Here is a 21,831-nt window from a genome sequence, read left to right as displayed (position 1 = left end):
ACCTGTCGGCTGACAGCATAACCTGGCGGTGTGGCAGGACTGGGCGATGCTTGGTGTTTTTCCCTCTTCAGAAAAGCTGGCACTGCCGGCTCCTCCCTCTTTCCCCATATCCCACCTGTACCCCCTAGGCCTGCCCTGACACCCAAAGTGCTGTCTAAGAATGGGGGTACGAGAGCAAGCAGGAGGAGGGGGGTGTGGCCCAGCGGACCACACCTGCCTTCCCGCCGGGGCCCGGAGCCCGAGTGTCTGAAGTTCTCAGATGGTTAGGACTGGGTCTTAATAAGTGAAAAGATGTTTTAATAAGTAAAAATGACGCAAGAAATTAAGCAATTGACTGAGAAGTCATTAAGGGAACAGCTACCCAGCAGGAAAGAGTGTTCCCAAAGAGCACAGTGGCAGCGAATATTGGTAACCATAATTTGATTTGTACTTATATGGCTGAGGATGAGGCTTCTCAGTGAAACACGTGGCTTCTCAGTGAAACACGTGTTTCACCGATTGACACCGGCTGTGCGTACACTGAATTCTCACGACACCTCTGCCAAGCAGGCCAGCACCTTCCCATGTTACAGCCACTTAAAATCGAGTGGTGACTTGACTCGCTAATCTGGCTGGGCTGGTGAGCAGCTGGGCTGAGATGCCGACCCCGTCACCTGCTCTTCCTACCGAGCCCTCCTAGTGTCCCCTTGTGTCCCCAGCTACGGCGTGCAGAGGAGCTCGCCAAGTCCTGTCCGCACTAACCCAAAACCATGGCCTTGCTTCGCACCTACCACATGCGGGTTTGAAATAGGGGGGGAATGCTAACCATCTCCCCCAGAACTCGGATTCCCGGAGAGCATAGGACGCCAGGACCTAGAGGTGGAGTGACTGGGAGCGAGTGCCTCCCAGGACCACAGCGCTGTCCTCACTCCAGCGTGGGTCTAAGTTCTGCGCCTCTTCCCACCACCAGCTGCCTCGTGACATCTCTCTGGACTGACCCGCCGATACTGTCTGAGAGAATAACTGATGACAGTTTGCTCTTTCCCGGCTCACGCTCACAAGTTTAAATGAAATCTTATCCCCAATATTCTGCTTGAGGCCTGAGTTTCCTTTTCTAGCATCGCGTGGTACTGTCTGATCATCTGCGTACAACTTGAAGAGCTAGACAATGATTGTTTTAACAACAACTGAAAAAACTGCTATTTTCTTTGGGCTTTTCTTTAAAAAAACAAAAAACAAACATAACAAGCACTGGTTTTACAATGAAAATACAGTGGCCTTACTACAGAATTCCCCAAAGAGATCGAAGGGTGGGTGGGGGGCGAGTTAGGCACCTGGAGAAAGGAAGGAGCCCCCTTCCCCCCCATCCCCCAGGGGTGTGAACCCGAGGACAGAGGCTCCTGACTTTGCATTCCTTTGGGAAGCTGCTTTTGCCGCGGATGGCGGCCAAGTTCTCAGAGTGACAAGCAATGTCATAGACACACCTCCTAGGAACATGCCTCTTTTCCAAAGGAGGTGGGTGCTTTCTGCCAAGTCAGCTTCAGGTGCAAGTCTGGTATCTGCATGGCTGGTCAGACGGACTCACGCATTTGCCACCCGGCATTGCCTTCTGCTTTTCACCCCTGCGTTCGCCTGTGAGGAAATGCCTATCGAAACACGCCGAAGATCTGAGAAGCCCTCCTCTGGGGACCCAGGGATGGCCTGTGTGCACACGTCATGCCTGGGGATATGGGAATTCAGGGAGGTTGAGAAACGTTCTCATGCGCTTCCTGGAAAGCAAAAGTTACTCCCTGCCCTAAGCATTAACGGTGGACATTTCTCTGCAGGGTTAGAAACAGGTCTGTTGCAGTATTTCCTCAAGTAACAAAGCCTAAAGCCAAAACAAACAACAAACAAACACAAAAACAACAACAACAACAAAAAACCCAAATAGCAGATTTTTGTAAATCTCAATGTGCTAGTGGCTGTGAATCCACCTTCGAGGCCACAAAAACAGCCTGTTCCCTTGTTTGGGTTGAGCCAGAGGCTCGGGTGCATGACTGGTCCTCTCACAGAAACTGCGGAAACGGTCGAGTTGAAGTTTTGGACGTGGATCAAGATGGACCAAACGCATACGCAGTTCAAAGCCTGCGGCCGTGGCTGCTGCTAAGACATCGGGAAGAGACGGCGTTTGGGGCTTCGCCTAAGCTGTCTATGCTCCCTGAGTTGGCTGAACGATCCGTGCGAACAGCCCTCTTGTGGGCCTGCTTAAATGGCGAAGGATGAATCTGTTGACCCGGAATGAGAAATAATATGCCTTTGTGAAGCTAAGACAAAAAGAAGGGAAAATAAGTTTCCTATAAAAATGACCACCCTCCCGAGGGAAAAGGTAGCAAGAGAAAAAAAAATTAGACTGTAGATGAAAAACGAACGTGAAAACGGGGACTAGAGACACAGACGCCTTAAGTAATAGCCCGTCTCCCCTTCCCCTTCCTGTTTCCCGCCAAATTTTTGGTGCAAATGAAACTCAGCTCCCGCGAGGAACCACTAACTTTTTCAGCTGCTTCAGCATCTTTTCACATAAGGACAGACGATGTGGAAATGGCATTTTCTTAGGATGTATACGCCGAAGAGAATAAATCATGTCGCTTTGCAAAAAATAAACAATCACATAAATAACCGGGGCCACGCAAAAAAAAAAAAGTCCTCGAGACACCAACGGGCAGGTAATAGGGCTTTAGAAAGGTAATATCTCCAAAGGGTGCCTTTTGCTGACTTCATGCACCCCAAAGCAAAAAGACAATGCAGGGCTGAGACTTCAAATAATAGTAGCCTGACAGGCTTTGATTTCGGAAGAGCTCGACCGCAAAGGAGGATGGGATGATCAAAGGCACGATCCAGGCTGGCGAGGACGTGAGGGAACGGGGTACAAAGATGTGTGCCAGCGGCCGGCATCAAAACCTGCCCACCCTGTCCACGTGAGGTAGGGGGCCAGCCAGTGGACTGGGGACATGGAGGAGCCAGGCAGTTAGGGAGAGGCCTGGCTAGGCCGAGGCTCGTGGGCCTGAGAAGGGCAGGCAAACGCTGCTTCGCCTCAGAGGCGTGGGGCCGAAATCAAAGCCCCACGGGCAGAGGGGTCCAAGGCTGTTTGTTCATCGTCCATTCGTTCAGTCGCATCTTGAACAACAACTGCCCTGCGTTGTACTAGTCGGCACACCCCGAGATTAAGCCATTCTCTGCTCTCCCAGGGTTTATAGACAGAACCAACAGGAAAAGCGGATGGCGACGTAGCACGACTGTACGAAGCAGGTGGAGACATTCCCATTTTACAGATGGTAGAACCGGGGCTCGGGGGGGTCCGGTCACTTGCTCGGTGGAGCACCAACAGCGAGTGTTGGGAGCGGATTCGAACCCAGGTCTGCTTTGACTCCAGAGCCCGTGCTGTTTTGAATAATGCAAAGCCCGTAAATACAGACCCCACACACGCACAGCCGGAAATGACCCGTAAAGAATCTTTTAGGATCATTCTACCAAAAGACGCCAAAAGGGGGTTAATAGAGATTACAGCACGAGACAGAGGAAGAATTAAAATAGTGCTTTTAATATAACGTTCGGCAATTGTACAGTATGTACTTTTTCTCACATGTCTCTAAACGGCTCATCTGGAAAATATAAGCTGCAAAAATACAGAACACCACACTCAAAAACCTATTGAGTATGTGATTTTGACCCCCTCCTCCTAAAATCCAGCCTCGGTTGATTTCGGAGCTGTGGGATGATGCCTCAATCGGAGAAGCGTTCTAGAGAGGGGGTTTCCTAAAGCATGTCAGCAGGTCATCCCTGTCGGAGCCACCGAAGGGATGGGCAGGAGGGGATTTGCGTACCAGGTCACCACGACTGTCTAGTGACCCAGGAAGAATGCCTACTCCGAGGGTTTGCGGGACTCCTGCTCACAGCCACCTCAGAGGACCACACACTGGCGGGATAATTCGCACAGGGCCCCCCCGGGGTTCTTGGGCGGGGCGGAGCACACTAAGTCAGGCCCGCGAGGTCTGTGGGCGGTGACAGGCTGCTCTCTCTGCAGGAGGAAGGAGGGCCAGGCCCTCAGCGTCTCACAAAGGAGTCTTCTGAAGGTGAGTGTGACTCGGGGCAGGCTTTCTCGGTCTCAATGCCTTGGTACTCTGTGCCTAAAAGGAGAGGAGGGAAAAAGAGCCAAGAGGAAAAAGAAAGGTCGGTCTTTTTTGGTTTTCCTACTTTTTTTTTTAGGCGCCTATAAAGCATCGTGGCTTTGCAGTGGAACGCACGGGAGCAGGAAGTCACATCAGAAAAACGCTGGGTTTCGCTCCACGCAGCCCCGAGGCAACAGATTCCAAGCCCAGAGACCTTCTCGAAGGCCAGCTCTCCGAGAAGCATATCACCTAGACCCCGACTCAGGCGGACCTTTCTCCTATGGGGGCGAACGAGATACATCCCAGCCACTAACTTACACAAGTCGCCGGGGACACACCTTGTGTCCTAGGCCTCTGTCACTGTCATCTCTACCGAAAAGGAGGCCGAGAGCCAGGGAAACACCACTGGCATCCCGACGTCATGCTTCCTCCTCCAGAACGCGGACCAGTGTCTTTCATTCGGCCACAGAGCGTCGCCGCGTGCCGGCACAAACCATCTCCTCGGATTCCTAAGCCTGTGCCACAATTCCAACACAGGTGCTGTGGCTTCGTCTAGGATAGACATTGAAAACCCAGCGCGTCCCTGGGGTGACTCACAAGCGGTGTAGGTCCCATCGCCTGGGACTTTCAACTTCCCCGTTTAGCGACAGGCACGGCGGGGCCATGAGATTCTGACCCCACGGGACAAAAGGTGACAGGACGGAAATGTCACTCACTCCCGTCAGGGTTTGGCGGCTGAGCTCCGGTTTATGGAAGTGGCCCGAATCTGGCACATCCTCCCTCCGCTTCACAAGCTGGAGCTCGTGTAGTTTTGGGGTTCGGCCGGAAGCCTTGGGGGCAGGGGTTTGGGGAGCGGGGGGTGGGGGAAGGAAGCAGGAGAGCTGGGGTCAGTTCTTGAGTGCAGAATAAGACAGAGGATGATCCAGTGGCTGGAAAACTCCTGATGTGGCTAAGGCAGGAGAAGGAAGGAGTGTTTTTAAAGGTCTCCCAAGTTTAATTATTAAATAAAAATTAAAAAAAAAAAAAAGAGTTATTCTCATCTCAGATACCTGTGACAAAATTTTGCAGTTTCTCCCCTCCAGCTCTGGGCTCGTTTCTCAGCGAAACTGTAGGTTCCGAGAGTGTTTCCCGCTAGCGGATGCCCTGCTGGCTTCACCCCGAAGAGGCCAGCTCTGTGCTCTCCCTTTGGAGGCCGTGTGGTGCCGTGGACAGAGCACCGGCTCAGGAGTCAGGCAGACCTGGCATTGGCTCTGGTGACCTTCTAACTAGCCGCGTGACCTTGGGAAGCTTGTGCTTACTGAGCCTTAGTTTTCTGGTCTGTAAAGTGGGAGAGCAGTTACATACGTACCTCACTGGGCTGGTGTGGGAAAGCTGCTGGGGTCATGGCTTACGGCACCTGGCACGTGTGTAGCGGGCCCTTCGTGAACTTGAACTCCCCAGCCCCCTCCCTCCATGAGATGCTGGACCTGTGCTGTTTGTGTGTGGGCTGGGTTCCTCTTGTCATGAAACTGCCTATGTTATGTCTTCCAATTCCTTTTATGACCTTAGATTCTAAAAATCAAATGGTTTTGACAAGTACGTCTTCATGAGCGATATCTTCTGTTACGTTAGCTTGAATCGAAGAAAAAACATAATTTCAGGGAGATTTAATGGGATGGTAGAGTCTCAACCTACGGACTGTTAAACCTCCAGAGAATTTACTACACTGTTCCATTTGCTCATAGTAAAAGAACATGATTGCTTTAGCATAAATTCTGAATATTTTTTCCAGTAATCATCAACTAACTACTGATCGTTGACCTGAGTCATTAATACAAAAATAGAAATGTCTGGGAACTGTTTCTTAAAGCCTAGCATCTTGTAACAGAGTAAGACATATCTAACCAGTGGCCAGTGTGTCTGAAGGCCATGAGGTCCTGAGGTCGACGCTGTGACCCGCGGAGGTACCAGGCAGGACAGGTGTTTGGGGTCTCCTGTGTGGAGCTGGCAACCAGCACTGAGGAGTGACTTCCCAGCCTCTCAGTGCCTGGGAAGTACACTATAGTGCAGAAATCTCCAGGTTCCTCTTACTTGTCTGCTTCTGATAGAACACCCCACAGAAACTGACCATGGGGCTCTGAGATTAAGACCAAGAATAACAGGAAGAACAGAGGTCCCCAGAGCACAGCTGTCACCGCGTCCTGATTATTTCATTCGAGGGTGTGTGGGGTCCCATAGTCCATTTGAGCCAGAGTCTGATGAGGCAGTCTCTACAGGTGGGGACGGGTCCTTACAGGTGGGGACGGATCCCTCCATCTTGCCCGGTGGGGAGCGAGTATCCACAGAGGCTAAGGCTAAGAACATGGGCTTCGGGTTCACAAACCTCGGTTTGAATCCCCACTCTGCTTTGTGACCTGGAGCCAATTCTGGGAATTTTCCAAGCTTCATTTTCCTCTCCTAGAAAGTAAAGCTAATAACAGTTCCTGACTCACAGGGCTACTGTTGAGATTAAATGAGCTAATACAGGTAATAAGCTTGTTCATAGTAAGTGTTTGACAAATGTTAGCTACTATTATTAGTTATTAGTGCTTACCAATTATCCCACCTGGCCTACCTATTAGCTTCACAGATTCAGCGTTTCGTATGGGTGGGAAGGAGGCAGGGGAATGTGAAATAGGCTTCGGTGTCTGGTTTCACTTTTTCTTTTTGGTCGTCTCTACATCTCCCATGCCCATGTCCACCCCTTAGGAAGCAAGGATTACTCTGGCAGAACGGCAGAGGGAGGGTCAGAGCGAGACGGGGCTCAATCGTAACATTCAAATTCCCCTCATCACACAAGAGAAAGATGATGTTGCCTCTGATTGTAAACCCTGACGAGAAGGGCCACTTACCTCCTTCTTGGAAAAATGGGATACCTGAGTTAGACCCAGATAGTTGATGGACACCTGGCTCAAGGTACCTTCCAACTCATGACCCGCCCCCCTCCCCCCACAAACACACTGCGCTGCTCCAGACCTCAGCCTGTGCCCAGAACAGAGCTCGGCCACATCCAGCCGCCGCCTGCCTGTCTTCGCAGATCAAGCTTTATTCGCCCCCTCATTTCTACCTTGTCTGGGGCCACTGTCCTGTCACGATGACGTGGCTCTCGAAGCCTAAAACATTTGCCACCTGGCCCTTTACAGGAAGTCTGTGCACCCGCGCCGGTGGCCCTTGCCCTCTCACCATTGTGTTGTTTGTGAGCGCCTAGATGACGGCACTGTGCCTTTTTCACATGTGTGTCACACAGGCGACAGTTTCGTAAAGGAACGAATGAGTAAATACAGGCTTCGAAAACGCCAGGCTCTCACAGTGCACCGCGAACGACACAGGCCCGTGTGTGTGTGTGTATGTATATGTATGTATGCATGTGCACACGCGTGTGCGTGCACGTGCGTGTGTGCGTCCTGACCTTATCTCCATGGCAGTCAGATTTCAGAGAACCTTGGCTTTTCTGAGCTTCCCGTTTTTGGCTTTTTTAGCGCGTGTCCTCTCTGCCATAATGACTCTGAGGTCACCTACAAACGTGAGAAAGGAGGGGCGTGGCTGGGTGGCTGTGTGGATCCCACACGGTAGTTACCACGGGGAACAGGCCTCAGGAGAGGCATCGGAACAAAAGTACGTTCCCTGCTACCCTGCCAGGTAGAGAGTCCTCTGTGTTACCAATTTAATCCCGAACAACAGGAACGCCCAGGGGGCTGTGGGTCCTGGCTGTCGTTCAAGGCCAGTTTCTCTAAGACGTTAGGTCTTGGCAGCGGTGTTGAACTCACGAATCGGGACCGGGTTGGGAGGGGTGGGGTGTAATGAACGAGGAGGGTCGGGCAGGGGAGGAGGGCCCGGCCCATACTTAGGTGCCTCATTTTCCAAGTTCACCAGCACCCTCTCTTGGAAACCGTGGCACCGTGTTCTAACGTAAAGGGGACCACAGACCACAGTGGACAGGGGGCTGTGGAGAGGGCAGTGCCGCCAACTCAGAGGAGCACCCGAGCCTCTACTGTGCATCTGGAACTTTGTCCGGCTCCTGGGCGGGCTCTTGAAATAGGCAGGGACAGCACGAGACAGCAAATGTTCTCTGCTGGTCCGAAACTGTGCTTGCTCGGCTTTCTCCCCTCATCTAAACCAAGCCCGACACACAGACAACAATAAAATAGTGTCACTGCACCCGACCGGGACAGAGGCTTATCCTTCCTCCCTCTGCTCCTGACTGTGCGATCGGCCACAGCGATGTCTCCACGCTGACTCAGTGCGGCGGTGGAGGGCTGGCTGGCCGCGCTCGGAACACAGGACTCGGGGCAGACACCGCAATCCCGGGATCTGAGCAGCAGGCGGCAGGAAAGGAGCCAGCAACTGCTTCTGCGGGGGTCCCCAGCGGCAAGGGATGGGCAAGGTGGCCATGCCTGAGTGCGGGAAGCTCTGGGTCGTTATTGGAGACAGGGAGGGAGAATCAGGGATCTGAATGCAGGACTGTCACCGAACCGAACTTCGAAAACCGTCACTAGAGGAAGCTAGTCCATCGTGAGATGGAGAGAGAGAAGAGATGTTTATGGAGAGACACGCTCCTTCCTGCTCAGAAGACATCGCAAAGTCTGATAAGGATCCCTCAGAAGCCCTTGGGTTCCCCTTATTGTGTTGCCTGTTAGGCGCTGCTGGCAGGCTCCTTAGGGAGCCATGAAAGGAGGCCTCTCTCGCTCCGTGAGCTGTGAGGAAAGCCTGGAGTGGCAATGTCCCCAGGGCACCTTAGAGCTTCACAGCCCCGGCTGAAGGAAGACAGGAAACCGCGTCCCCCAGAGAGACGCTTACAAGATGTGTTTACTTCACATGGAGACATCCTTTTGGTAAAAAATAAAAAATAAGAAAAAAAAAAAAATTCTGGGTCTATCCGCAGGAGTTACAAGTCTGTCAAAAGTGGCAGCAAAGACTTTTTCATCCGAGATGGCAGAAAAGTTGGTAGCAGCAGAGAAATCACTTTCTAAGTTTATTCCATTCCTTCCATTTTTGTTTTCTCTAAGTCCAGGGGAAATCTTACCAGGAAATTACTACCCAAACCAAACAACCAACCAAGGGGCCGGATCGAGCACGGAAGGTACAACGGTGCGTGGCAGCACGCACCAACCATGAAAACTAGACTAGGTTTCCCGTTCTGTAGGATAGAAGAGAAATTAAAACTTTTAAAAGCCCACAGCACGCTCCAGCGCCTTCTTGCCACAGGGGACTTTAAACTTATATCCAGCTGTCGATACTACTGAGCCTCGGCCGTGTCTTCCTTTCTCATTCTAACATTCTCGTCCATCCTAAAATCGTAGGGAAAACAAAAATCCAAAAGGCAAAGAGTTTTCAAAACCTTAAAAGCAAACAGCCCCACGAGACACTAGGTCATCGGGCCCCGGTGTGTGTGCACTGAGTTCAGAGCGCTATGTGATCATGCGTGACGGCAGTGACTTCTGAGAGAGAGACGACTTCCAAACAAAACTAAAAACCCGTAAAGGGTGACAGGCCACACGCGTTTTATACCGTACAGAGAGAACAATCTGACTTTTTACTGGGTGACATTGTGACGAGTGTTCCATTTTCCTGAACAAGGACAGACGGAAGCTCTCCGGGGGAAAGGTCGTTCGGAAGCATCCTGCCACAGGCCGCGCGCCGACCCCAGTGCCCCAGCGCCATCCTTCCTTGCTGGCACGTTCTCTAGTTTTGGGCTGTCACTCAAACTGCCCCTTTCACAGCGCTTGGTACACATTGGGCACAACACCCTTCTCGCCTCCGACTCTCGTCTCCCCTCTTTGGGTGACTGCAAATACACATCTGAGGCGGAAAAGCAAACCAGCCGGCCCAACAACCCTTGAGGTCCTTTCCCTGGGTCACGAGAGGCCTGGTCACTGAAGAAGCATGACAGGCAGGTGAGCTGGGCCATGTGTGTGCGTGTGCGTGTGCGTGTGCGTGCGTGTGCTCTCACAGAGGCTCTGCTCCCTTATGGAAGTGGCTTGATAAGGCTGAGTGTCCTGGCTGTAAGGTGTTTCCCATGATCCTCAGCCCGAGCAGTGACCAGTGTGTTCTCTACCCGTCTGACGTGCCGATGCTTTCAAAACACACGCAGACAAAGGCGTCTCCGTTGGACACGGACCCCGAAAGCCTCATGGGCATTTTCGCGCATCGGACACGCGGTCGCCTCCGGGAGCGTGTGGGTTTATTCGTTATTGCAGAGACCACAGCTTGTGCTAGAGAGCCATTCTCTCTCTCTCTCTGCCCGGGAGCACCGCACCCATGCATGCCACCCACACCTAAGCGCGTCTCCTCCACAGGCTGAAAGGGAACGTGAAGCGTGAATATAAAAGGGCCACCTGTGACAGTGATCACTGAGTCATGGGGGATAAAGCGAGGAGGCAGATTTGCAATTCATCACATTATCCCCATTGTCTCAGATGCGATGCTTTTAAAGGCAGTCTGCATATACACACTCTTTTTCAAGCTTTTTTTTTTTTTTCCTTGTAACATGTTGTATATTCTTGTTTTCACAGAATATCTGAATGACGGTAAAATGATTAAAAAAAAATTACAATAGATTAATTGCATCCCTTGAATCACATTATATTTTTGGTGCATTAAAAAAAGGAGGAACGTAAAAGCAACCAGCATAGTAAATTCGGCCTAGAGAACTGTGTTAGTGGCTGAAGGGTTAACACAGAATTAAGAAGTAGTTAAAAATAGTATTAGAGGATTATACATACAACAGTTTGAAATTCATATGCATTGCTTTTTTCTTTTTTCTTTTTCCCCTAAAAAATGGCAAAATGTTTGGCAAATATAAGCAAATGACTTGGACTGGGCTGGGTTTCGCCGGCTCTGAGCGAGGTCAGTCATAGCCAGGCGAGGCCCTCTGCTTCCTGAGGTCACTCTGGGGGGGCTGGGGGAGGCGGCGCCCGCCACGGGGAGGTGCCTCGGGGGAGGGGGGGAAGGTGAGGTGCTGGCCCCCCACGCCCGGCTCCCCCTCGGGCCCTCAGTCTTGAGCAGGGAAGTGGAGCTGGTGAGAGGTGCCAATTACAGACTCCAGCATGATCACCCGTTAGCATCGCTGAGAAAACTCTGGGGCCTTGAACCTCATGCAGACTGGGTGAGTGGTCTACACAGTGACCCATATTGCGAAAGTCAGAGAGAGGAGGGGACTTCCGCTCCTCCGACCTGCGTGCCGCCCCACCCCCACGGGAGGCTGGCACAGGGTGTGTCACTAGTGCTTATCCTGGCAATGTTGTCGACTTGTGTTTTTTTAGTAGACTTTCTGTAAAAAAAAAAACAAACTTTTGTGTGGTGTATGTATATCCAGAAACGTCCGTCCTCCGAGCTGGCCACCACCGTTCCCTGAATTTGGCAGTGCCTGTTGCTTGCAGCTGTCGGCATCCTGAATCCCCATGAGGTGGCTTCAAAGAGCGGGCTCTGAGCCCCAGCACGTCACACGTGAGACACGTGATCCCATACTCTCCTCATTCTGAATCCCGTCTGGCTCTGATTTTGAGAAAAAGGACAAGGTTCGTGTGCGCGTGTGCGCGTGTGCGTGTGCGTGCGTGTGTGCGTGTGCGTGTGTGTGTGTATGTGTGGAGTTTTTTTGAAAACCTTTTTTTTTTTTTCTTTTTGTAGGAAAAACGACCCTCTGATCACTATACAGAGTCCAACCCTCCTCGAGTCACTATAAAACAGACTCCATGTTTTCACACCACTCATGATCTTCGAGGTTATAGATAAACTTTGTCCTATGCGTGGGCTTTGCGGGCACAGGGTCCCTCCCCGCGTTGTCTAGGGTCAGAGTAGAGGCAAAGAACTCACTGGTGCACAGCCCGCCCTCGTGGTTTTTGATGTAGCGCTTATAGTTCTTCCTCAGGCACTGCCACGTGGTGGTGTAGAGGAGGAAGGCGAAGGACTTGAGGGCGATGGCGATGCTGACGTACAGGTACCGGTAGGCCACGTTGTCGTAGAGGGCGCAGGCGCCCTGCTCCCCGCAGAACGTGCTCCAGAACAGGCAGGTGGAGTCGATGCCGGCCCCGAAGATGAGGGGAGGCGGGATGAAGCCTGTCGGAGGGAAAACAGCGTTTAGTGCTCTGGGCCCGACGGCTGGTGCGATGCAGAGACGGGCGACCCTTCTGCGTGTGCGTGCGTGTGCGTGCGTGTGCGTGTGCGTGCGTGTGCGTGCGCGTGCGAGCCGGCAGGACTGCTCAGCTCGTGCCGCACAGTGAAAGGTCTCTGTCGGGAGCCAGACTCCCTGAGCTCGAATCCCGGCTCTGCCCTTTACCTACCGCCCAAACCTGTGCTGCCGGTTTTAGCCCCCTCTGTGCCTTATTCCTCCTCGGCACGTCGGGGACAATCATCAGTCCTTACCCAGTTCCGTGGAGGTGGACTGAGCGAATCCACGGAAAGCATTTGGAAAAGCGCCTCGCCCACAGTAGGCACAAAACAAATGGCAGATGCTGCTGTTGTTGCTGATGGCAGCGAATGCTGAGAATCTGGGCAGGAAGAGAGTCTTCCTTGAGAGGAGACGTGCTTGGAGTCACTCACAGAAGTGTGACCTTGTAGAGGGAAATGTGGCGAGGCACTGTGCTCTGCGCATTGTTCTTTTGCTTGGGGCTTCTGGGGCTGTGCTTGAACTTGAGCGAAGGGAGTTGGAAGCAGAAGGGACCAGAAGTTGAACATGGGGACATTCTATCTTTGGTGTGTGTTTACACACATAGGTGAGCGCATGCACACATGCACACATGATGCATATGTGTGTGTCTAGATTAACATGGAGACACCTGTACATATACCGACAACTTCCCTTCCCTTCGAGATTACCACCGGATCAGGATCCTTTGCTTTCTGAGCTGGGAAAGGGTTGTAAAAACCTTTACGACAGAGCATTTCAGGCACCTACAACCAGTCACTAGCAAACAGGGGTGAGCCGAAAACTCTCCACCACCCTCGGCTCGCCCGTGCTACTCTGTGTTGATAACCCTGCTCGGTGGTCATCAGTCCTGGCTGTACATGAAAATCACCTGTGGTGTCTCTTCCCAGACTGGCCAATGAAATTGGAGGGTTTGGTGTGGGGCTTGGTCATCAGCATCATGAAAATAAAACTGCCAACATGTGATTCTGGCAGTGGATGGGTCATTAATACTAATGAACCGTTTCAGAAGACAGTGTCCCCGCCCGTGGCCAGAATGTGGTGCCAGCCACCCTCTGTGACAGACCTCAGAAGCAGGAAGTGATCTCTGGAGAGGAGAGCAGACGGCGACACACCTGAGATCCCACTGCCCAGGTGAGCCACTGTCCAGAGTGCCTTTCCCAGGGCCAGCCCTGGACCGAGTTTCACTTTTTAATAAGGCAGTTTCCTCTGAGAACTCGATGAGATGTAGACCCTTAGTCCAGAAAAACACACCTACCCACAAAGTCACAGCCACAAGTCAGGGAGTTCACGGCCAGAACAAGAATGCCCGTGTTCGATGCACAGCAGAATCCCCTTGGTCACGGGCCCCTTATCGGGGACCTTGGGTGGGAAGGTTAACGAAGGAGGTGGCACAGGCCTGGAATGGGGGGAGAGGGACCAACCACATTATCCTACCAGTGCTAATGAGCTCGGCAGAGCGGCCGGCTCCCCAAGGCCCAGGCGCCTGGGCACTTATCCTTAGCACTCTCCAGCTCTGTGGCTTGTCACCCCAAAGGGAAAACCCCCTGAGAAGGAATTTTAGTTGAAACCTCATTAAACCTCCTTGGCAGCTTTGATTAAATAAACAAACTCCAGGCTCAAAGCCCCACACAACCTGCTTTCTCTTGGCAGCTTCCAGGCCGGGTTGGTTTTGGGGGATGGAAACTCTCACGTGTCCCCAGCAGTCTCCGCCCAAAAGGCCGCCCAGGTGTTCGTCACCGTCCTGACCCATCGGTGAGTGTCCCTCTTCCCCGTCCCCCAAAAAGGGCCTTTCTTGATTTCATGGAAAAAGAGCCAACCGCAAGAGCTGCCATGGCAACTGCATAATAGAAACTTAGCCGCACTCCATCATCTAGTTAAAGAAATGGAGATGGGGAGCCAATTTAAATGATGGATAGACTTGGGGATAAATGAGACTAGTTTGGCCAGAGTATCCCCATGGCTCGATGGCATTCTTTGCTCCCATTCGCCTTTCTGTTTCTCGGAGTTTTGTTAGCTCGTGACTAGCTCCCAAATGCTCCTCCCTCTTCTTCAGCCTCTCCCGAGGTCCCTGCGGTTTGTCCTAGCCCACGCCTCAGCGGGCACTGGGCACCGAGGGGCTAAGATGATGACACTTCTGGTAAAAGGTCTGGCACGCGAACGAGCTGGCAGTCCAGGGGCCCCTACTCCATAGCGCACGATGCCTTGAGCTGTATGCAAATCCACGTCGAGGAAATCAGGTCATGTTTTAAGCACGTCGAAGGAAATTTGCAATATAAAGGAACCGTGAATACTTTTTTAAACCATGTATCCCTCTACAATGTCAATATGTACCTCCTTCATGCACCTGTAACCAAGTGAGGATTTTATAACACTGACTTCTCTTTAAAGTAGGGCATTACTTCTATGAGCTAAAAGTGTCATTTCTATCCTGCCCACCGTCAAGCTCTACGACTAGATGACAAAGCCCTGGAAAGAGTCTGAAAAGCCTTCATACAGAAATGGGAAAGGTAAGGGCCTGGCAAAATTTTTCGTATCGTAGTCAATCTTTTGGAGAGTATTCGTGGTGGAGATGAAAGACCATTTAGCATAAGGAGCTGAAAGCTTAGGGCAAGTCACTCCATCTCTTCTTGGCTCAGTTTCTTGACCTTTAAAACGGAACTCATATCGCCTGCCTGGTCAGGATCAAGGCGAGGGCTGACAAGGAGGAGGCGAGTGTTATGCAAAGGTCTGGTCTTAACATAAGGCCAGAAGTTCTGCTACCTTACTCCTGCTGTACAGGGGACTTGGGGAGATAGTTTAGAATAAATTCTGGGTTGAACACCGTAAGTATAACCTTCTAGACATCGCTTTTGTATTTCTGAATAGAGAAAAGACTGGCTCTCCTTTCTGCCAAATTCATCTTTTCTTTTATATGGGCTTAAAACTCTCTCCCAAAGGGAAGCTCTGGAGATGATTTCAAACAGGACACGTGTGTGGAGAATCCCTCAGACAAAGAACTGGCTGGATCCATTTTGGTGGAGGCTTTTGCTGTTCTGGAACTTAATCCGATGAGTCACAGAGACGAGAGTTCCACTTGCTTAATTTTCACTCGAAGCCTCTCTCTCTTAAGTGCATATCACTCAGCTGGGGCCACGTAACATCCTGGGCAGACCCTGCCAGATGCTGGTCCCCCAGACACCAGAGGCAACTTCTGTGTATGCCAACTATGACGGAAGGTCTATCTATTAAGTCCCCGCTCACCCCGGCACTGCACGGGGCCTTCCCTATACACCACGGAACACCCCTTATTTTAACTATAGAGAAACCAAGGCTGAGAGAGATTATTTGTCTCAGGCTCGATATTTCAAAGCCCCAAACCCAACAACCTCCTTAGTAATTCAGAGCGGGCTGATTTAAGAAGATTTTCGAGCTCTTATGAGGGGTTGCCGAGCTACAGAAAACATTTTCTTTACCCTTCTGCTAAGCTCACGGGAACAACTGGCTCGTGGAAGCCAGGGTTTGAAGCTTTCGATAGTGGAAGCTTTCTGATCTTTGCAAAATGTGGAGGGGAAACACACACATGCACAAGGGTTTCTGATCTTTCCCCGTTCCTGGCCTGCTGAGGCACAGAGAAGGCTGGGAGACTGTTGCTAGCACACAAACAGTATGTGGAGAATACCCCCAGCAGTGTCGACAGGTACTTGCTACAGGAAGAGAGATGAGATGCCTTTATTCAGAGAGAAAGCTCACATCTGGAAGTTGCTTGGTGGGGGGTGGCGGGGAGGAAATGCGAAATTTCGGAACCAGAGAGCTGGCTTTGGATTCTGACTCTGGCCACGTTACTGCTACTTTCATTGTTTATCAAATGAGCTCGGCAATGCCTTCCTGCTCTGTTTCCGTAGGCATTAAACGAGCTAGGCTTTGTGAACGCTCAGACGGTGGGCGCTCAACGCATCTGCTTCCTTTCCTGTTCCTTCGCTTTTCATTCGAACAAATGAAACTGTCCTGTTCGAAATCATCTCCAGAGAAAGATGTGGCCCCTAGCCGTGTCCCCAGCTGAGATTCAGCTAATCATCTCACCTGGTGAGAATGCTTTGTGTCATTCTGGAGGATGATCAGCTGCTTTCAGAATGCAGGGCATGTGGGTAAGGAGCCTGTTTCTGCTCTGAGCATCTCCGCTCTGACATGCCCTCAGTAACCTAAGGAGTAAGGAGGATGGTGATGATGGTGTCGTATTTCTCTAGAAACTTAAAAAGAATGCTCTCCTTCCTCTTCCTCCCAGCCTGTGGGAGCAAGCCTCTCCCTTCCCGTCTCCCTCTCTGCCTCCTGGGAAGGGACTCATGGGTGAAATAGGCATTAAGTTCCTCCCCACCACTGGGCCTCTGGGAAACCACCATATGTTGGACGGGGTATCCAGAGGCTCAGTGCTGTTACGTGCAATTACAGAGAATATTAAAAGGATTAAATCTTACTGCCTATTACACTCGGGGCCAAATTGCAGCCATATGTATTTCAATACAAAAATTACAGCCCCATTAAAGAGATTGTCTCTGTTTTCCTGAAATCTGTTAACAAAGATTACACCTCAGGGTCTTGCGTCTTTGCTATTTAATTCACTCCCTTGGTTGAAAAGGCCAGGACTTATTTCCATTCTTTGGTCTAAACCCAAACAGGTGAACTGAAAGGCATTTTTAAGCAAAATACATTCCTGTTCCTTTCTGGGACAAAATGGAAGCTAAAGCTAAACTCTGATATTTACATTTCCAAAGAGATCCTTTCCTCTCCGGCTTAAACTGAGGAGATGTCAATTCATGCCCGGAGTCTCCACTCAACTTGACAGAATTGCTGTTATGTCCAGCACAAGCCAGCGAGGGGGCTGGCAACCATTTTTTTTTTTTTCTCTTGAAAGGCATTAATGAGCCTCGCTGCTTCAGCAGTGCCAAAAACAAAAAACACACAACAAAACAAAACCCTGGACTGTTGACATTAGCCACTTTGGTCACCTGACATTCAATTTTTTTTTTCTTTTTTTTTTAAATCTGAGAAGTCAGGAGAGATGTTCTGCTCTTATTTCATACTTGGGTGCCTTGGTTAAGTCACTGAGGCTCAAAGAGCTTAAATAACCTGCCAGAGGCCACACGGTCAGTCAGGCAGAGCCAGATGCACAGCTAGGCGCGCGTGACTGTAGCGGGGCCGAAATGGGCAGCGTCACCTTGGCAACAGGTTGGTAAGTAGATCCTGCAGGTACCTCAGGAGGTCAGACACATACTTGGTGCTTGGTAAATATTTGCTAAAGACGCAAGTCGATGCCCAGGTAAGTGGTCTTCATACACTCCAGCCATGGTATCCTGCTCCCCAGCACCCCACGGCTGGGTGCATGGCCTCACCGCTGGGGTCTCAGTGCGTGCTTCTTCCCAAGCACCCTTCCCTGGTTCACTTCTCTCTCCTGCACATAGAATTTCTTTATATTCAAGATGTCACAGCAGGAGCCCAGATGATTCATGAGCCACACCAGAAGTCTCTAAGATGCACTTCTGCAGTAGCTCACCAGTCTGCTCAGGAATATCGCCTGAGGACAGGGCTGCACCCTGAGGCTCACCTTCCCAAATGCCTTTGCCCAGCAGGCTGCCCTGCAACTAGGCCACGCTCAGCCCCACACGTAGTCTCTCCACCACAGAAGCTCCGGGTCTGCACACGCTGTCTGTCCTCTCCTCCCTACCTGCCGACCGGCTGCCCCTCTCCTAACTCCACACCTCGTCACACTAAACTGTGCAGTCCCCATCGTGTCCCCATGACACAGGGTGTCAAGTAGAGGTTGACAGTGTCACAAAACATGATTCCTTGCTTGAACCATATTAACAATCACGGTGATTACTCTCACTGGGTGCTGCAGGAAACGAGATCAGGATAAAGGCAAAGACTTATTGGCCACTTTTACTTAAAAGATGAAACCGATGTATCCTTCTAAAGCAGAGTTTTCCAACTGTGATTTATGACTCTTACAGGGCAATAAAATCAATACAGTGGCTTATGACTAAATGTTTAAAACATGGAATAGAACACCATAGAAGGTATCAGAACACATACATTGCAGGCTATTCATGAAATATTTATGTGGGGGCACATGATGAAAAACTCTCTTCCTGTGGATCAAAGTCATGAAAGTTAAAATATACTTAAGAAAGAGTAGGATTTCTCAGGGCAGACAGTAAAACTGCTTTAGAACAACGCGCACGACGATCTTGGCATCACATTATAGAAGCTACATATTGTCACTTATGTTTTCAAACATCCTAAAATTAGTTACCTTTCTGGATACTTGCTTGCCCAAATGAGGTTCCTATTACTTAGTTGTCACCCTTTCCACACTTACTTCCCACCTTATACGCCTGCAGCCTGCCCAAACAGGTTCCACTTAGTAGTTACTCTCCAGCTGGACGTGGCAAAAACACTTAGTTTCTGTACAAGTGATTCACTTGCCAACTTACTTTACAGATTCGAAGTATCCGGCCTGCACCCGTCATTCCGAGTGGGCTGCCTGCCTACCTACTCAAACTAAGATTCCTACTAAGGTAGTGTGGTCTACATGTCCTCGTTCTCGAGCTTCCTACCTAGTAGGTTCCCATCTGCATGATCGAATTTGGATTGATAGATAGGTAGCTGGATGCAAATCAACAAACCTGGAAACATAGAAGTTACCGACCTTCTCACAGTAAGTGCTCTGATGTTTTATGCCTCCGCACTGTCCCTTCGTTACCTACTTAGTTGCCAGCCTGCATTCACGCAGTGCCCACCGGTCTTAACTTGGGTCCCTACCTAGCTAGTTCCCTGCGTGCCTTCACATGTCTCCCTAGCGAGCTAGTGGGTGCCTGCTGTGTCTTACAACCCTAGCTAGCTAGTTGCCTGCTTACCTTTACTTAGGTCACTACCTAGCTAACCGCCTGCCTGCCAGCCATCACTTAGATCGGTAGCTAGCTAGAAGCCTGCCTGCCTGCCTTTACTTAGTTCCCTAGCTAGCTGGTTCCCTGCCGGCCTGTCTTCACTTAGGACCCTAGCTAGCTGGTTGCCTGCCTGCGTGCCTGCATGCCTGCCTGCCTTCATTTAGGTACTTAGTTAGCTAGTTAGCTGTCTGCATGCCTTCACTTAGATCCCTAGCTAGCTAGTTGCCTGCCTACCTTTACTTAGTTCACCATCTAGCTAGCTACCTGCCTGCCTTCACTTAGGTCTCTAGCTAGCTGGGTGCCTGCCAGCGTTCACTTAGGTCCGTAGCTAGCTAGTTGCCTAGCTGCCTGCCTGCCTTCACTTAGGTCCCTAGCTAGCTAGTTGCCTTCCAACCTTGACTTAGGTCCCTAGCTAGCTAGTTGCCTGCCTGCCTGCCTTAGCTTAGGTCCCTAGCTAGCTAGTTGCCTGCCTGCCTTCACTTAGGTCCCTAGCTAGCTAGTTGCCTTCTAACTTTTACTTAGGTCTCGATCTAGCTAGCTGCCTGCCTGCCTGCCTTCACTTAGGTCCCTAGCTAGCTAGCTACGTTCCTACCTTTACTTAGGTCCCTAGCTAGCTAGTTGCCTGCCTGCCTGACTTCACTTAGGTCCCTAGCTAGCTAGCTAGCTGCCTGCCAGCCTGCCTGCCTTAGCTCATAGGTCCCTAGCTAGCTAGTTGCCTGCCTGCCTTCACTTAGGTCCCTAGCTAGCTAGTTGCCTTCTAACTTTTACTTAGATCTCGATCTAGCTAGCTGCCTGCCTGCCTGCCTTCACTTAGGTCCCTAGCTAGCTAGCTACGTTCCTACCTTTACTTAGGTCCCTAGCTAGCTAGGTGCCTGCCTGCCTGACTTCACTTAGGTTCCTAGCTAGCTAGCTAGCTGCCTGCCAGCCTGCCTGCCTTAGCTTAGGTCCCTAGCTAGCTAGTTGCCTGCCTGCCTGCCTTAGATTAGGTCCCTACCTAGCTAGCTAGCTGCCTGCCAGCCTGCCTGCCTTAGCTTAGGTCCCTAGCTAGCTAGTTGCCTGCCTGCCTGCTTTCACTTAGGTCCTTCGCTAGCTAGCTACCTTCCTACTTTTACTTAGGTCCCTAGCTAGCTAGTTGCCTTCCTGCCTGCCTTCACTTAGGTCCCTAGCTAGCTAGTTGCCTGCCTGCCTGCCTTCACTTAGGTCCCTAGCTAGCTAGCTGCCTGCCTGCCTGCCTTCACTTAGGTCCCTAGCTAGTTGCCTGCCTGCCTGCCTTAGCTTAGGTCCCTAGCTAGGTAGCTAGCTGCCTGCCTGCCTGCCGGCCTTCGCTTAGGTCCCTAGCTAGCTAGTTGCCTGCCTGCCTTCACTTAGGTCCCTAGCTAGCTAGTTGCCTTCCAACCTTGACTTAGGTCTCTAGCTAGCTAGTTGCCTGCCTGCCTGCCTTAGCTTAGGTCCCTAGATAGCTAGTTGCCTGCCTACATTTACTTAGGTCCCTAGCTAGCTACCTGCCTGCCTGCCTGCCTTAGCTTAGGTCCCTAGCTAGCTACCTGCCTGCCTGCCTGCCTGCCTTCACTTAGGTCCCTTGCTAGCTAGCTACCTTCCTACATTTACTTAGGTCCCTCGCTAGCTAGTTGCCTGCCTGCCTGCCTTAGATTAGGTCCCTAGCTAGCTAGCTAGCTGCCTGCCAGCCTGCCTGCCTTAGCTTAGGTCCCTAGCTAGCTAGCTAGGTGCCTGCCTGCCTTCACTTAGGTCCCTAGCTAGCTAGTTAGCTAGCTAGTTGCCTGCCTGCCTGCCTTCACTTAGGTCCATAGCTAGCTAGCTGCCTGCCTGCCTGCCTTCACTTAGGTCCCTAGCTAGCTAGTTGCCTGCCTGCCTGCCTTTACTTAGGTCCCTAGCTAGCTAGTTGCCTGCCTGCCTGCCTTCACTTAGGTCCATAGCAAGCTAGCTACCTTCCTACCGTTACTTAGGTCCCTAGCGAGGTAGTTGCCTGCCTGCCTGCCTTAGCTTAGGTCCCTAGCTAGCTAGTTGCCTGCCTGCCTGCCTTAGCTTAGGTCCCTAAATAGCTAGTTGCCTGCCTGCCTGCCTTAGATTAGGTCCCTAGCTAGCTAGCTAGCTGCCTGCCTGCCTGCCTGCCTTAGCTTACGTCCCTAGCTAGCTAGCTACCTTCCTACCTTTACTTAGGTCCCTAGCTAGCTAGTTGCCTACCTGCCTGACTTCACTTAGGTCCCTAGCCAGCTAGGTGCCTGCCTGCCTTCACTTAGGTCCCTAGCTAGCTAGTTGCCTTCTTGCCTGCCTTCACCTAGGTCCCTAGCTAGCTAGTTGCCTGCCTGCCTGCCTTCACTTAGGTCCCTAGCAAGCTAGCTACATTCCTACCGTTACTGAGGTCCCTAGCTAGCTAGTTGCCTGCCTGCCTGCCTGCCTTAGCTTAGGTCCCTAGCTAGGTATTTGCCTGCCTGCCTGCCAGCCTTAGCTTAGGTCTCTAGCTAGCTAGTTGCCTGCCTGCCTGCCTTCACTTAGGTCCCTAGCTAGCTAGTTGCCTGCCTGCCTTCACTTAGGTCCCTAGCAAGCTAGCTACCTTCCTACCGTTACTTAGGTCCCTAGCTAGCTAGTTGCCTGCCTGCCT

At 51.3% G+C, this 21,831-nt stretch overlaps 1 protein-coding gene and 1 long non-coding RNA gene across 3 annotated transcripts in view; one reads left to right on the top strand and one right to left on the bottom strand.

The window, feature by feature from the left end:
* Window positions 1-3,538: 3,538 nt before the first annotated feature.
* The window catches only part of SLCO3A1 (solute carrier organic anion transporter family member 3A1), a 244,468-nt gene continuing 226,175 nt past the window's right edge, over window positions 3,539-21,831 (bottom strand). Inside the window, exons 9-10 of the mRNA XM_023529008.1 lie at window positions 11,958-12,200; window positions 3,539-4,145 (exon numbers count right to left, since the gene is read on the bottom strand). Of these exons, the coding sequence (XP_023384776.1) occupies window positions 4,063-4,145; window positions 11,958-12,200 (326 nt within the window). The 3' untranslated portion in view covers window positions 3,539-4,062. The remainder of the gene's footprint in view (window positions 4,146-11,957; window positions 12,201-21,831) is intronic.
* On the top strand, window positions 20,054-21,138 carry LOC111738051. Of its 2 annotated transcripts, none has more exons than XR_002779663.1 (3): window positions 20,054-20,079; window positions 20,466-20,659; window positions 21,096-21,138. It is a non-coding gene; the product is annotated as an uncharacterized LOC111738051 (long non-coding RNA). The 2 variants fall into 2 exon arrangements; XR_002779662.1 differs by having other exon boundaries at window positions 21,054-21,096.

This window comes from Pteropus vampyrus, unplaced genomic scaffold (assembly GCF_000151845.1).
Source record: "Pteropus vampyrus isolate Shadow unplaced genomic scaffold, Pvam_2.0 Scaffold34, whole genome shotgun sequence".
NCBI classification, from domain to species: Eukaryota; Metazoa; Chordata; class Mammalia; order Chiroptera; family Pteropodidae; genus Pteropus; species Pteropus vampyrus.
Note: the sequence above shows the minus strand (reverse complement) of the source record. Positions and strands in the feature narration are given on the sequence as shown.